The 13,513-nt window shown below is 45.6% G+C and overlaps 1 protein-coding gene across 8 annotated transcripts in view; it reads left to right on the forward strand.

The window, feature by feature from the left end:
- KALRN (kalirin RhoGEF kinase) overlaps nt 1-13,513 on the forward strand; it is a 513,163-nt gene that overhangs the window by 482,697 nt on the left and 16,953 nt on the right. For 6 of the 8 annotated variants that reach the window (XM_082056725.1, XM_082056718.1, XM_082056719.1 and 3 more), the window contains 4 exons: nt 1,289-1,412; nt 2,717-2,776; nt 12,751-12,778; nt 13,171-13,342. In XM_082056725.1, coding sequence (XP_081912851.1) covers nt 1,289-1,412; nt 2,717-2,776; nt 12,751-12,778; nt 13,171-13,342 — 384 coding nt within the window. Of the gene's footprint in view, nt 1-1,288; nt 1,413-2,716; nt 2,777-3,277; nt 3,455-12,750; nt 12,779-13,170; nt 13,343-13,513 lie in introns of those variants that run through there. The other 2 variants (XM_082056722.1, XM_082056723.1) reach the window with 2 other exon arrangements.

A 13,513-nucleotide genomic window follows, 5' to 3' on the forward strand; every position in this document is an offset into this window, starting at 1 on the left:
AGCCTTGTGTCAGTGGCAGCCAGCTATTGGGAAGCCATTAGTTTACTCTTTTTATATATTTTTTTAATTTGAGCTATTTTACAGCTCCCATCAGGTGCTGAAGTATAACAAAAAAATGCTTAGGACTCAGCCGCAGTGTTCATGGGGGCGTATTGGCTGTGTGGGGCGTCCTCGGAGTCCTACCTTGCTAACATACTGCGTTTTGTTGGCATCGCAGGTGATCGTTGGATTACAGGCAACTTGCTTTATAAAATGTATCAAGGTACTGTAGACGTGACATGTGCCAAACATTGGGCTTAAACATGCAAATCAAATTTGCATGAGTTAAAGGTGGGCAGATGCTTTGAACCTGGATCCCAGCTCATCTCACTGCTGTTTTGAGAGCTTTCTGCTTTGGACAACATACCCCTTCCCAAATATCCCCCCCGCCTCCCTGTCCACTATTTAAACCAAATGAAATCCATATTAAGAACTGTTTTGCTTTTTTCTTAATTTTTTATGTCTTCTTTGATATGCAATTTTTGTTATAGACACGGCATTGCTCTTACAAAGGGTGACATGGTCTATTATTGTTTTTTTTTCCCAAGAGTAAGATCATAGGAGCAGTAATGAGGGGTGACAAATGTAGGGGAAATCTTGCCTGCTGTAATGTTAGCCAAAAGCCATGGACTGACTGATGTCCTCTCTAACCAAATTGGCAAAATTAAATGGGAAATTCTTGGTCTTGAGAGGCACAGCAGAGCTTGTTGTTCTGGGAAATGACATCTCTTGAAAAGTTAATGATGTAGCTCCTATTTGCTGAGCTATTCGTGCTCTGAGCAATATGTAGGAAGCAACACCTTGAGTTTCTTAATTTTTTTATTTCCTCTACTGAATAATCTATCAAGACCATTCTCATATATTTACATTTGTTCCACTGTTTTTAACCAACAATACTGAGGACGAAATGGACCTTTTAACTGTAGGAAAAATAAAATCAATTTCTTTTTGTGGCAAAGTCCCTGAAACCAGATGACCAAGTTCTAGTTGCCTGCTTCCATCATGGGCATTTTTTTTCTTGCTCCACGCATTTAAACAGCAAGTGTGGCACAACATCTGCTTCGCAGAACTGTTTGGTTTGGTTTTTAACTTCAACTCTCATTGCTGAGATTGAGATGGGCATATCGCCGGTGGCTTTCACTTTCTAGGGAACTGCAGTAATCACAAATGTGGATGCTGGTTCCCATTTCCAAATCCTTCCTTCCTGCTCTGATTTGCCATTTGATTGCTGCGTTTTTTGGTACAACAGGAAGTCATGTTCATGGCATACCCTGCGCATGAGAAAGCGGGCGGAAAAGGAGAGCAGTGGCAAAAATGAAGCCAATGGGCCACGTAAATCCAAGGATATTCTGGGGAACAAAGTCTCTGTTAAAGTGAGTAAGGCCATCTGAAAGCTGTGTGCTGCTCTCCTGCTTCCCATTCTTTTCACCCCCTATAGCATCCTCTCCTGAGAGAGGGAGGGGGCAGCAATTTTGAGTTTGTTTTTTGGTTTTCTTTTTTTATTTCCACTTTAGTTATCTTTTTTTTTTTTTTCTTTTTTTTTTTTTTTTGTAGTATCCATTTTAGCAGGATTTTTGCATGCAAGATAAAATGCAGCCTTTGTTTTTCATTTTCTTTTCCCGGGTATCCCACATGCAAGTAAGTAATCTTCATATATAAGGTTAAATAAGTGTTCTTGAAATTGGGACAACAGTGGTTTACTGACCTCTGAGTGAGCTCAGTCTGCAGCTCCATCAGAGCAGCTGCAGCGGTGAGGAAGCCACTGGGTGAACCCATGGCCTTAGTGAAGTTGCTGAGTTTTCTTTAGGCCAGTAGATAAGGGGTTCTCAACCTTGAGACACTTAAGACTTTTGGTCTGGGGAGAGGGTCTCAATGACCTTTTTCTTTCCCTATTATCAGACAGCGCAGAGATGCTGACTTGGTCTTACCAGGAGAGGATCTCGTGTGTGTGTGTCTGCGTCTGTGTCTGTCTCTTTCTCTCTGAGATCTCCCAGTATGGAAAAGGTTGAGAACTGTGGGGTTAAGCTCCATCTTCTGCTCTGGGTGCCTGACTACTGTGCTCCAATTCAGAGGATCCATCCCTATAAACGGACCATGAGGCCTGCTCAGGACTAAGCTGGGGCTTTCCCTCCCAACAGAGGCAAGCAAACACTTGGTGTGGTTTTGACACAACCAAAGCCCAGCCTTGATTCAGGAAAGCACTTGAGCATGTCCTTTGGGTCCACCCCCATCCAGGAGAGCCCAGGATTAAGTGTTTTCCTTTGCAGAGGCTTTCAATCTTGTAAGCCTAGTGTCACAGCCGTGGCATGTGCGAAGGGAGGGACCTGCCATGGCCACCCTGGCACCCCCTGCACAGCCGGGAGGGACCGGGCCTGAGAGAAGCGGTTCCTCCAGCATGGTGGTGGCCACAGTTCTTCCTCCTCCTGCGTCCTTGCTTTTTTTCCTACCTGAACGACTTGCAGAATCACTGCCTTTTTTCTTTGGCAAAAGCATGTCTTTGCTTCCCATGTTTTGTTGTTGGTTTGGGTTTTGTTTGTTTTGGGGGGGTTTTTTTGAGCATTTTCTGTACCATTACCCTTTCCATGCTGCTCACAACTCCTGTGCTGCTCTGCCCTGTCTAACCAATCTCTCTTCTAACCTCTTGTTCTCTTTCTTCCTCTTCATGCTGCCACACAAGGAGACAAACAGCTCAGAGGAATCAGAGTGTGATGACCTTGACCCCAATACTAGCATGGAGGTAGAGACAATCATCCTTGTGATTTTTTATTATTATTATTATTTCCAAGAACGTGTGCCCATTTTGAAATGCCTTTGTTGAAAGGGGAGCTGGTGGGTCTGTATCGCTCATGGACATACGTGCCAATTAAGTGTGAGTCGCACAAAGTGCCAATTCTGGTTTTGTCAAGTGTTGAACTGGAGTTTGGGCTGCCTTTGTGATGGGAGCGGTGGAGGAAGCTGGGGAACAAGCTCCTGCTGAGCTGGGGATTCAGGTAGCCCCTCTCAGCTGCTGTTCCCCACCTGAGACCTCATTCAATGAAATGATAACATGTCCATGTCAGCTGCCAAAAAATGTGGCACCTTTCTATATTAAAAACACCCCTTGTCCTGGCAATACACACTGAGCTGCTGGTCAGGCTTGTCCTATGAATCACTGGAGCAAAAGTTGTTGCACCACAACTAGTGCTTTAACTTATCTAGAAGATAAGAAAAGACGACGTCTCTTTTTTTCTCCCAGCAGAGTGGGAAATTGGATTTCTATGAAGGTATTGAAGGAGAATGCTAAAACTGTTTGCACGAATGTACCTGTATCACAGAGAAGGCTGACGCAGACGGGTGGACCCAAATTATGACACCTTACATGCCTCTTTTTCCAGTTTGAAGCCACCAGTTCTAGTGGAGTGACTGAGACATGCCTTGCTGAGAGAGCCTGAAGGTGCTTAAAATCATGAGAGTTATATATCTGGTTCTCCTCAATTAATACTTCGCAGGACCCATTTTCTGTGTATAGTGACCGCACCAGGCATTTGTATACATTGTGCCGAGGCTGGAAGTGCTTCCTACTGAAACAGGCGAGGACAAGGGTCAGAGAGACAGAATTATTTTGCAGAGTCAACAGGGCAGGTCATTGGTGAACAGGGATATCTGTGTGTCCTAGACGTCCAGGATGCTGCCAGCCAGGCTGCACTACAAACCTCGACAGAGAAAGCTGATCTTCCTCCTGGAGGGTAAAAAAAAGAAGAAACGTATTGAGAGGCACCACCTCAGATATTAACCTCAAGTCTTTTATTTTAATTGTGTTGGTGTCAATAAACACATCTTTAAGAAGGGGATGTGTACTAAAAGAACGCTTTTGACCCAGCTGACATTCTGAAGATCGAACGGTGCTTTACCACTAAAGCTGCGTTATTCTCAGGGGTGTGTTCGCATTTTCAAAGAGCATTTTGCCAGTCACAGGAAACAACTAGATGTATTTGTTACAAGGCAGTTCCCAGTTATTGCATGTAATTCTGTAAACTTGAGATTATTGGAAATTGCTCTGTGGGGTAAAAGGTGGCTGAGATACAGGTCATGTACAGAGCTGGGTGAGAATCACCGTGCTTTTTGCAGAGGATTTCTGTGTTTTGACTGTGCTCAATAGGAGGGAAACCAGATGTTTTACAATAGTGAATGGAGTCCTTACACTGTCGGCATTTTTAGTCAGCTCTGGCATGTTCCACATGGGTCTTTTTGTTTGTTTGATTTTTTTTTTTACCCTGGTACTGTTCTTGCCTGCTCCTCAGTTCAGGAGGTAAGACTCTTTCTGTTTAAACCCAAAGATGCTAATTTGAAGTCTTGGCTGTAGTATGAATGTGACCTGATTGACACTCAGAAACCCAGTCCTGCATGTCCCAGGTCACTTACTGGAGGTGACAGTGTCACTGTGGTGCACTGCAGGCCCCAGCAGCCACAATGTTCCTCGTGGCTTGGAGAGCTCAAGTCTGCCTCTGAGCAAAACACTTTGGGGCTGAGCAAACGTTTAAAAGGGCAGAGGGAGAGAAAATGAGCGCAATTTTGGGGTTGATGAATACCAAGCTAAGGTGACGCTGCCCTGCAAGTAGCAGCATGGCCCTCGCTTTGTGCTGGTTTTAGTACATTGGCAGCCTGGAGTGAGTGTGATCAGCTTGTTGGTCCAGCTAAGAAATTTGCAGGGGGAGGTATTGCTGAAACCCAGTATAAACCAAACAAAATCATGCAGAGGGAACAGGGCAAGGGCAGGCTGTGAAAATGTTCATGAGGGAAACAGCCCCAGTAGTGGCCACTGGGAAGTCCTGGTTCTAAAGGTCTGTGATATTCACTACTGGAATTCACCACAGTTGTTCTCCCTTTCCTTTCGTTATAAGTGTTTTGATGGTCCTTTTTCAAACATGTTGAGAAATGAACTAGATTAAGGCCTTGGGAGCTAAAGTCTTTTCTCATTAAAACAGAGGCAAGGTTTAGGGCTTCATCACGTCTTTCATGCTTTGTGTCCTAGGCTTAAATAATTGTTAAACAGCTGTGCTACCCCTCCCCCCCCAGCCTACCTGTGCACTGAAAATGAGTATCTCACCTGGTTTTCCCTGCTCCCTGTGGTCCATCCCAGTGGAGCCACTGGGGAGCTCCCAGGGGAACTGGAGGAGGGGGAAGACCTTGTCCTCACACCTGGCTCAGCTCATGATGGATGTTATTGATACTGAGAGTGCTGGTAGGACTGCGTCCTGGCCATCAACATTCAGATGTGCATGAGGCCCTCCCCATGTTTCATTAAGGAGGAGTTGTTGACAGCTGTTATTACAGCCAGGTAATAACAGGGCAAGTCACCTGGCTTCTCATACAGGACTGTCACCCCTGACGTCCCCCCTCCTCCCATCATGCATGAGAATGTGCACCCTGTGCTGGAATAGAGAGAGCAGCCTCTAATTGCAAAGGAGCCGTATTAATCGCTTGGAAATGTCAGTGCAATTTACCACCAGCCTACTTGCTGCACAAGAAGTCGGTAAGCTGTTTGTAGTATCTATGATGTCCCATGGCTACTGTGGTCTTTCAGATCCAGCTTTGCTTGCTGTTTCTAGAAACACTTATCTGTTCAGTGTACTGCAGATTTCTGAAGTGCTTTGGCTTTGTTTTGTTTCAAGGGGAAACATAAAAAGGAAGAAATGTGGAGAACACAAATAATGAGAGCAGGAAACTGAAATACTGGGTGACTGTTTAAAAGAGCTAAAATGCCATTACTGTGTTTTTGCCTACACAGGGACTTGCTGGCCCTGGAAAACTTTCCATTCGTTGTTACTTTGAATAGAAATAGCATTTCTTAGTGACTGTTTATTCTCTTTGTTTATCAAGATGTAATCAAATTGCATAAAGATGGAAACAAAATGTGGGGCTTTTTTCCTTTGTTTTCTCCTTTGCACTGTTGTTTCACCAAACAGGAGGTGCAAACTCACCTGTTAGGCATGGGAGTGTAGAAGCAGGCACTTGAGGAGCATGTGTAGCCATGTGAGGGATAGAGGTAACCTATATTTAAGAAAGATCAGATACTCCCTTTCCACATATCTGTAGCTAATTGCACTGGGACAGGCAGCTCTGCTTCTGGGAAGAAGGTGTATGCACTCGTGAATCAGTAAATATCATCCACACCCAAGTCTGGGCTCCTGGACAATGACACAACTAATTGCTCTGTAATTCTGTGTTGTAACGTCTCATGGGGTTTCAGTATTGCTGAAGGGGTCATAAATCAACTGTGCAAATCCCACCAGGCTACCTCTTTTATCTAAGTGAAGGTCCTTCCAGCAGTCAGAAGACGTGACTGAGCTAAACCTCACTAAACTCAGCAGCGGCTCTTCCAGGCTTTGGGGTGGACCTCACATGGAGGGATCTGACATGAGTCCAGACATCTTGTTTTGCACAGCATGACTCCAACTGCAGCACGGTACACATAATCCTGATCACCACACAACTGTCACCCAGCGTCTAGTGTGTGTTCCAGTTCCTCAGCTGTGCAAAGGAGAGATGAAGACCAGGCCCACCCCGAGTCAGTGGGGAAGTGCCATCATTAGATTTGTGAGCTGGGACACTGCCAAGGGACGTAAGTTGGGTTTCATAATCTGTTTTTTTCAGTTATGACATTTTAGCACATTAAGAACTACTCAGAGATACTTAGAGCCAGATAAGCCCTAGGAAACATCCTGTAGGGAAGAATATTGTATTAGCACCCTGGCAGCCCAAGTCATTGAGTAAGTAATGGTTTGGTAGATACAGCATTGGCTCCGAGTCAACACTCAGCTCAGGCCAAGAATTCCCAAGTGCTTTAGGCAAATGCCTTCACCCCCTGCCTTGACTTCTCCATCTCCAGAGCAGACCTAACATACTGTCTTTGTGAGATCATGTATGATACTGTAAGAAAGCCTTTCCTGGCCTGTTACCACAGTATGAATGAGTATAATCCTGAGAACCTCCTGTGTTTCCCTTGGGGTGGCCTCCATGGGCAACACCACTGTCCTGCTGCCCTGAGTGGCCAGAGACTGCTGAGAGCAACCAGGAAGGTGGCTCATCAGGTGTGAGGTAGCCTGAGCTGGCAGCACAGGTGCGGTGGTTTAGCTATTGGAAAAGAAAAAAGTGACCTATTTCATCTGCAGAAAGGTGGTAGAGTGCAACAACATGGTGCCTGGAGCACCAGAGACATCCCACAGCATCCTCACTGAAGCACACCAGCCATTAGGGCCTCGCAGCAAGAGCATGATGAGGGCAGGAGGACTTCTGCTTTGCACAGGTGCATGTACAACAGTCAGCATCCCTTGAGGCTCCTCCATCAGTCTCAAAGGCAGCTGAAAAATCCATGCTGGTGCCAGAAGGTATCCCCCATCCCCACCAAAAGGCTGATGTCATGGGACACTCCATCAGGTACCATTCTCCCATTTTAAATTATATTTTTCCCTTTGGTAGCATCTATCCATGTATAGTGGGATCCTCATTTGCTCCTTTTATCAAAAAATTTCTCTTGTTAATTTGTTTCTTTTAGGGGGCAGGGGAGGCTGGCGACACTGTGAGCTTGTCCCCCCAAAAGTCTCAAAGTCAAAGCTGAGCTGACCTAGTCAGAGATGGATTAATAGATCTTTTCCTACAAATTAGATTTGGCTTCATTCCTCTGTAACTAATTTCTTTTTTTTTTTTTGAGAATCATTAATATCTGTCTTTTTGGGGGGGATGGGGAGGGAAGCAAGGACCATGTTGCTGACTCTGCTACCAACATGTGCAAATGCATCAATATTTTATTTTAACTCAGTGAAAGAGAAGTGCCATGAGGTGTTTACAAAATGCTGAGCTGCTTGTCTTGGAGTAAACATGCCCTCTACTGTTTAAATAAAGCTTGGATCTGATTACAGAGGGCTTTGTTTGCAGCCCAGCCTTATGGTTTTGGGGGAAAAATATTCTCAGTCCCAGTATTGATGCACTCCCTTAAAATGGGACTGAAATGTGACACTGGAAAAATGGAGGCATCCGCTGGGTTCTTCTGTGCGTTGCGTGTGTCCGGGCTGGGCTCAAGCCTCCTCCAGGAGCTGGGTTGGGCATGGCGAGGACAGCTCTGCAAGATGCAGCTCAGCAAAGCCTGGCCAAGGTGAGAAGCCCTCACAGGCAGCCAAGCTGCGCTTGCAGACCATTTGCCATTGGCATTGCAGAATGGTTTCCCACCCCCCCAAAAGATATAGCGTGTGTGCACAAATGGAAGATAAGCTCTTGCTAAGAATTAGGGCGGTCGGAGTCACTTTGCAAGTGGACTTTGCTGCTATTGCTGCAGATGCCTTTCTATCTTTATAACATGAGCTTAACAAACTGGGAAAAAAGTGGCCCAGTACTGCAAAATAATGAGTTGCTGGATGCAGCAGCTGTGGTGCTTTTCTAAAGCCTGACTGTTACACTAAGTTCTACTTAAGTCACTCAGATCTAAGTCACTTAGATCCCTGCAGGTCCCCAAAGGCATTCAAGTACGCGCCTCATGTGCCTTTCTTGGTTGGAGCCCTGAAACAGCGCAGGCTGGAAGAGGGAGAAGGAAGGTCTATTTCTGGCTTTTTTATTCAATAACCCTGGCCCATCCCCCCATTTCTTCTTCTCACCCCCCTCCTTCCAGCTCCCTGTCTGTGCCTGGTCAGCACTAGACCCCACATCACTCAAGCAGAGGCCGTTTCATGGTCTGTCTTTGTCACCTTGTCCGTGGTTTCTGTTTTTAGCTATCACTGTGTTTGAAACAGAAAACCTCCTAGCTGTGGAGGGAGCATTAGAAGTTTTCACCTACCCTGGACTGAGCTACAGTTATTTCATCCAATGGAAAAAATAAATCTATCTCATTTCAGCTAAATTAATGTTCCTAGAGAAAAAAATCTCACTGTGTTTCTTACCTGAGGAGTGACTGCATTGCCAACTGAATTTCTTCCCTTAGGGTTTGTGTTTACCTGTTGTGGATCAACACTGAAGACGATATGAGCATTTTTTGCACTGGGTAGTTCCACCTCCACCAGTTTGTTCGCTGGCAGCTGCAGTGGTGCAGCTGGTGTTTGCTGGGATTCCTGCAGGGAGCCCTTGTCAGCGAGAGGCCCTGGGTCACCCTTCCCTGCTCATGGCCGGGGATGCTCGGCTGAGAGACGGGCTGTGAGATCCTCATTCAAATGGCTGTGGACTGAGTGCGGTTTCAGGGCTGATCCTCATGTTGCTTTTCAGAGAGAAGGAAAGTAAAACTCTGCAAAAACCAGCAGGGTTTTTTTCCACTTGGTAATCTCAAAGCAGTGCAGAGCGTTCCCTGAGGAAGAGATGCACAGAAGCCAGGAGTCCTGCATCTCCCCCACAAACATCATCACTGCCCTCTGGCTTGTGTGGGAGCTCCCTTGGGCAAGCAGGGGCTTTAACATAAGGAGAAAAATGCTGGAGAGGGCCACCTTTCACCTCCTTTTCTCTGAGAGAGAAGTCCCTTGGATTTGCAGCCCCCTGTGTTGCCCATGCAGACATCTCTGGCAGCATGTGCTGCAGGTGCAGCAAACTGGCCCCTGAGTCTCGGTGGCTGTGGGGCAGCTGCACCCCCTGCCCCCATTTTCAGGGCGCAGCACCTCACCCTGCTCACCAGCAGCTGTCCTGGGCCCCTCGCTGGCAGGGATTTCTGCTCTTCAGAGCAGCGTGGCATGGATTTCATCTCTCTGCAAAAGCCCTGGGAAAGAGAATTGGGAAGAGTTACTTGCAGGCATTTTTACAGCTTTTCCAGCTTTTTGCACACACCATCGTTTTCAAGAGGCCGTGGGAGGTGCTTGGCAAGTCATTCCATAAGGGAAACCAGCCCCAGCACTGGCAGGAGGATGTGCAGACAAGCAGTACGTGAGCTCCCGTCCTCCAAGGGCAGCGGGGCCACGCTCTGGAGCCCTCCTCTCCACCCATGGGGTTTAAAAATCTATTTGGCAAATGAAAAGATCATCTCCAAAGGTCTTTTACTTAATCTAGAAGGATTCTGTGGAGTGTCATCTCCTGTCATCTGCCCATAGCCTGGAAATCCATCCAACCTGCAGAGAGAGGCAGTAAACCCTCAGGCCTGGGAGCGGACGTGGGAGCCAGCAGAGCTGGCTGTGAAGCTTTGCTTTCCTACTTCTGCACTTCTCACCCCATAATTTGACCCCTCCTTCAAAGCAGACCGAGTCCCGTTCCCTAATTAAGCGATGTATTATATCAGTTTGGTAGCACTTAAACGTTGCTCTTGCAAACAGGCTTCTATTTTTGTCTAAACTTACAGCAGGCAAAAGCTGCAATGTGGCTGGGGAGTGTTGTTATGTAACATTTTATTAATTAACAGATAAAGTTTTAGCAAAGGAAATGTAAATTTTACCCATAGACTCTTCCAATATTATCTAACAGCAGTAATTTGCTTTCTGATATTCCCATGGTAAGGCAAGGGAAAAAAACATCGGTAAGGCATTTATTATAAATGATGATGCCCTGGAAGTCATTAGAAATGTAGCATTATTTATTTATAGAAATATCCATTACATTAATCATTGTAGCTGCATACTCTAATGAATCCTTTAGAGTTATAAAATTAATATAAAGTGTTAGTAGCATTTCTTTCTCCTGATCTCTAATCCTACAAGGATAGAAATCAGTGAATAATAAGGGAATTTAGTGCATGCTGCAGGGAAGAGAGAGCTTTGGAGGATGGATGTGTATTCCAGTTAAGCCAAAAACTACAAAAAATGAAGATGTACATGCAAATGAGCTGTTGCCTCAGGTTAGTAAACTGTTATGTAGATGGTCTCACTGAGTGAAAGTGGAAAGCAATGATTATCCACAGAATAGCTTTTTCTTCCTTTGCTGTATTGTATGAGAGACACAATCACAAAGATCCATCTCTCCTTTTCCACATGCACAAGTGGGAGGGAAGATGTTCTTCTTCATCCAGTGCCCTCTTACATTGCTTAAAAAATAAGCCTTAAATATAGTGCTCAAAGAGTCCTCTCTGGGCATGCAGGCAGAGGTTGACTCCTTACGGGATGCTGGGGATGAAATGTTTGAAATCTCAGCACTCTTGGAAGCATCTGAGAATTCAAACCATCACAGTTTTGCCCACAAGGTACAGACCTTTAGGGCTGACGGGCTGTGTGGTAGGAACTGAGACTGGCTTTGCCCACAGGCAGCAGCCCCTACCTGTTTCTGGAGCACGGAGTGCAAAGCACTTGCATTGACCGGTTGTTTCAGCCAGTACCATGAACGTGGTCTCTGTAGATGTGTCCTGAAGGATCAAATTCTGCCTGTTGCTAGGAAAAGGATAGTTTCAGTCTCAGATGGAGAGGAATTTGTCCACGTAAGGTATGTTTCTGTAGGGAAAAAAAAATGAACCTTCATGAGTGGTGAGTCCATGTTATGCCTCGTTCGTTTGGGATTTTTAGTGGTGACAGGGGAAAACATACCTGAGTTCTCATTGCTGGTACCAGAGATTTGCCTGGGACTAGGAAGAAGAGCTGTGAAACCAAAATGAATCTGAATATGCTTGAGTGCCTCCTTGAATGGCACGCTGAGCCATTCACCTTGGAAAACTATTTATAAAGCCAAAACAGAAATATAAATCTTTAAGATGTAACTACGGTATTTTGAAAGGTTATTGCTTCTGCTTTGTGGCCTGGTTTCTGAACTACTGCAAAAACTCCCATCAGCTTTAGCAGACCATGAATTAGGTCACTGCTTCATTGGCATCTTCCAAAATAGCTCTGAAATAGATAGTAACAAAGATACTTAGGGCAAGATAAACCACATTGGTGTTTATGGTGCTTGATATCAAATTATTAGTTTGAATTTGGATAAAAAGGCCTTATGAGACTATTTAAATATTTAATGAGGGTAGAACATCTAGACTATTGTACACCACTATGTAGTTAGGATTTATGCTGTATGTGAGAACTTATTGGCATTGCCTTCACTATTCCCACCATCGCTTCCAGGGTTTACATGAGGTAATTGGCATATACAGGCCACAGCAAGACAGTAGTTTTTCAAGTCTTTGATAACTTGATCAGTTAACTAGTTAGATAAAATAACTCCCAGTTAGCCAAACCTCAGTCCAGGTTGGAAAGTTTCCAGCAGTCCAACAAAATGAATGAAATTTCACTCACTGTGACGGATCAAGAGTTGTTGCAGGACCGATACATGTCAGAAGGCAAAAAAGAAGTCAGTATTTCTGATTTAGTGCCTTATCTTTTTTTTTTACTGAAGCTGAGCAGAAGTTAAGAGACATCTCCCCAAAACTGGTTAGTGGCCAGAGCGCTGGTGAGATGTCCCAGGTGCATGGTGACTGCAGGGGCTGCGTGACATGGGTCTGGAGCCGGCCACCGATGGGCACACACCACCTCTGGGAATAAAGGAGTTAATGGCTCAAGCATTATCACTCAAGCAAAGAGAAAGCGTGTCCACCCTCCTCAGCCTCAGTGTTGTGCCTGTTACCTGTGATTTTTTATCAAAGTTCAAGAAGCCATAGCTTTCATTTACCTGTGCACAGGCTTGTTCAGGTGTCACTAGAGCTTGCTGTGTCTGCAGGGTGTTCAAGATTGTTGTAGCCACTGGTCGGTGCTTCTGTGATCCTAGTCAGAGGTCCACCACGATAGTGTATGGAACCAGACGCCTCATTGTTGCTGTTCAGAAAAATAAATGCTTTTATTTCTTTGTATTTTTCAGATAATCAACCCCAATTTCATTCAAGAAGGTGAGTTAAGGACAGCTGTGCGGTGACAGGCACGGAGGGGCAAGTCAGAAACTGTGATTCCCCCTGGTACAACCACATGTTCTGCACTCACCAGCACTTGCAGCAAAGGCTGTGAGGCTCAACCCCCCAAACCTGCCTTCACTAAGTCTCACGCTCCTGCCAGAGCACAGGCCTGCAGTGCAGACAGTCCCCGCTGCCTCCTTTGCTGAGCTCTCAACAGCTGGTTTTCAGTGAAGGGAGAGTTCTGGTAACACAATCCCACAACCCCCAGCTGTTTGGGACCCCAATTCCATAGTTGTTCCTATAATGTGTTCTCTAGACTTGTATGGAGAACATTCTCACCTGTAGATATAAGAAGGTGTGATCTGTGTGTCCCCATGTTTTTTTTCCAGTGGCTCCAGAGTTTCTTGTGCCATTAGTGGACATCACCTGCCTGCTCGGCGACACAGTGATGCTGCAGTGCAAAGTCTGTGGGCGGCCCAAACCAACAATAACCTGGAAAGGACCAGATCAAAACATTCTTGACAATGACAACAGCACGGCCACTTACACAGTGTCATCCTGGTAAGGTCCTGCCTTTGGGTCCCAGCATAGCTGTGTGTGATGGTCATGTTGCCCTCAAATGTGGCACCAGACAGGCTACAAGGCTCATCAGAAATGCATTTAATAGGGTCTGGCATGGTGTATTTGCACATCACTGCACCACACGTCAGGTAGAAAGGGTCAAACTTAGGG

The sequence above is a fragment of the Streptopelia decaocto genome (assembly GCF_964273445.1).
Source record: "Streptopelia decaocto genome assembly, chromosome: 6".
Taxonomy (NCBI): Eukaryota; Metazoa; Chordata; class Aves; order Columbiformes; family Columbidae; genus Streptopelia; species Streptopelia decaocto.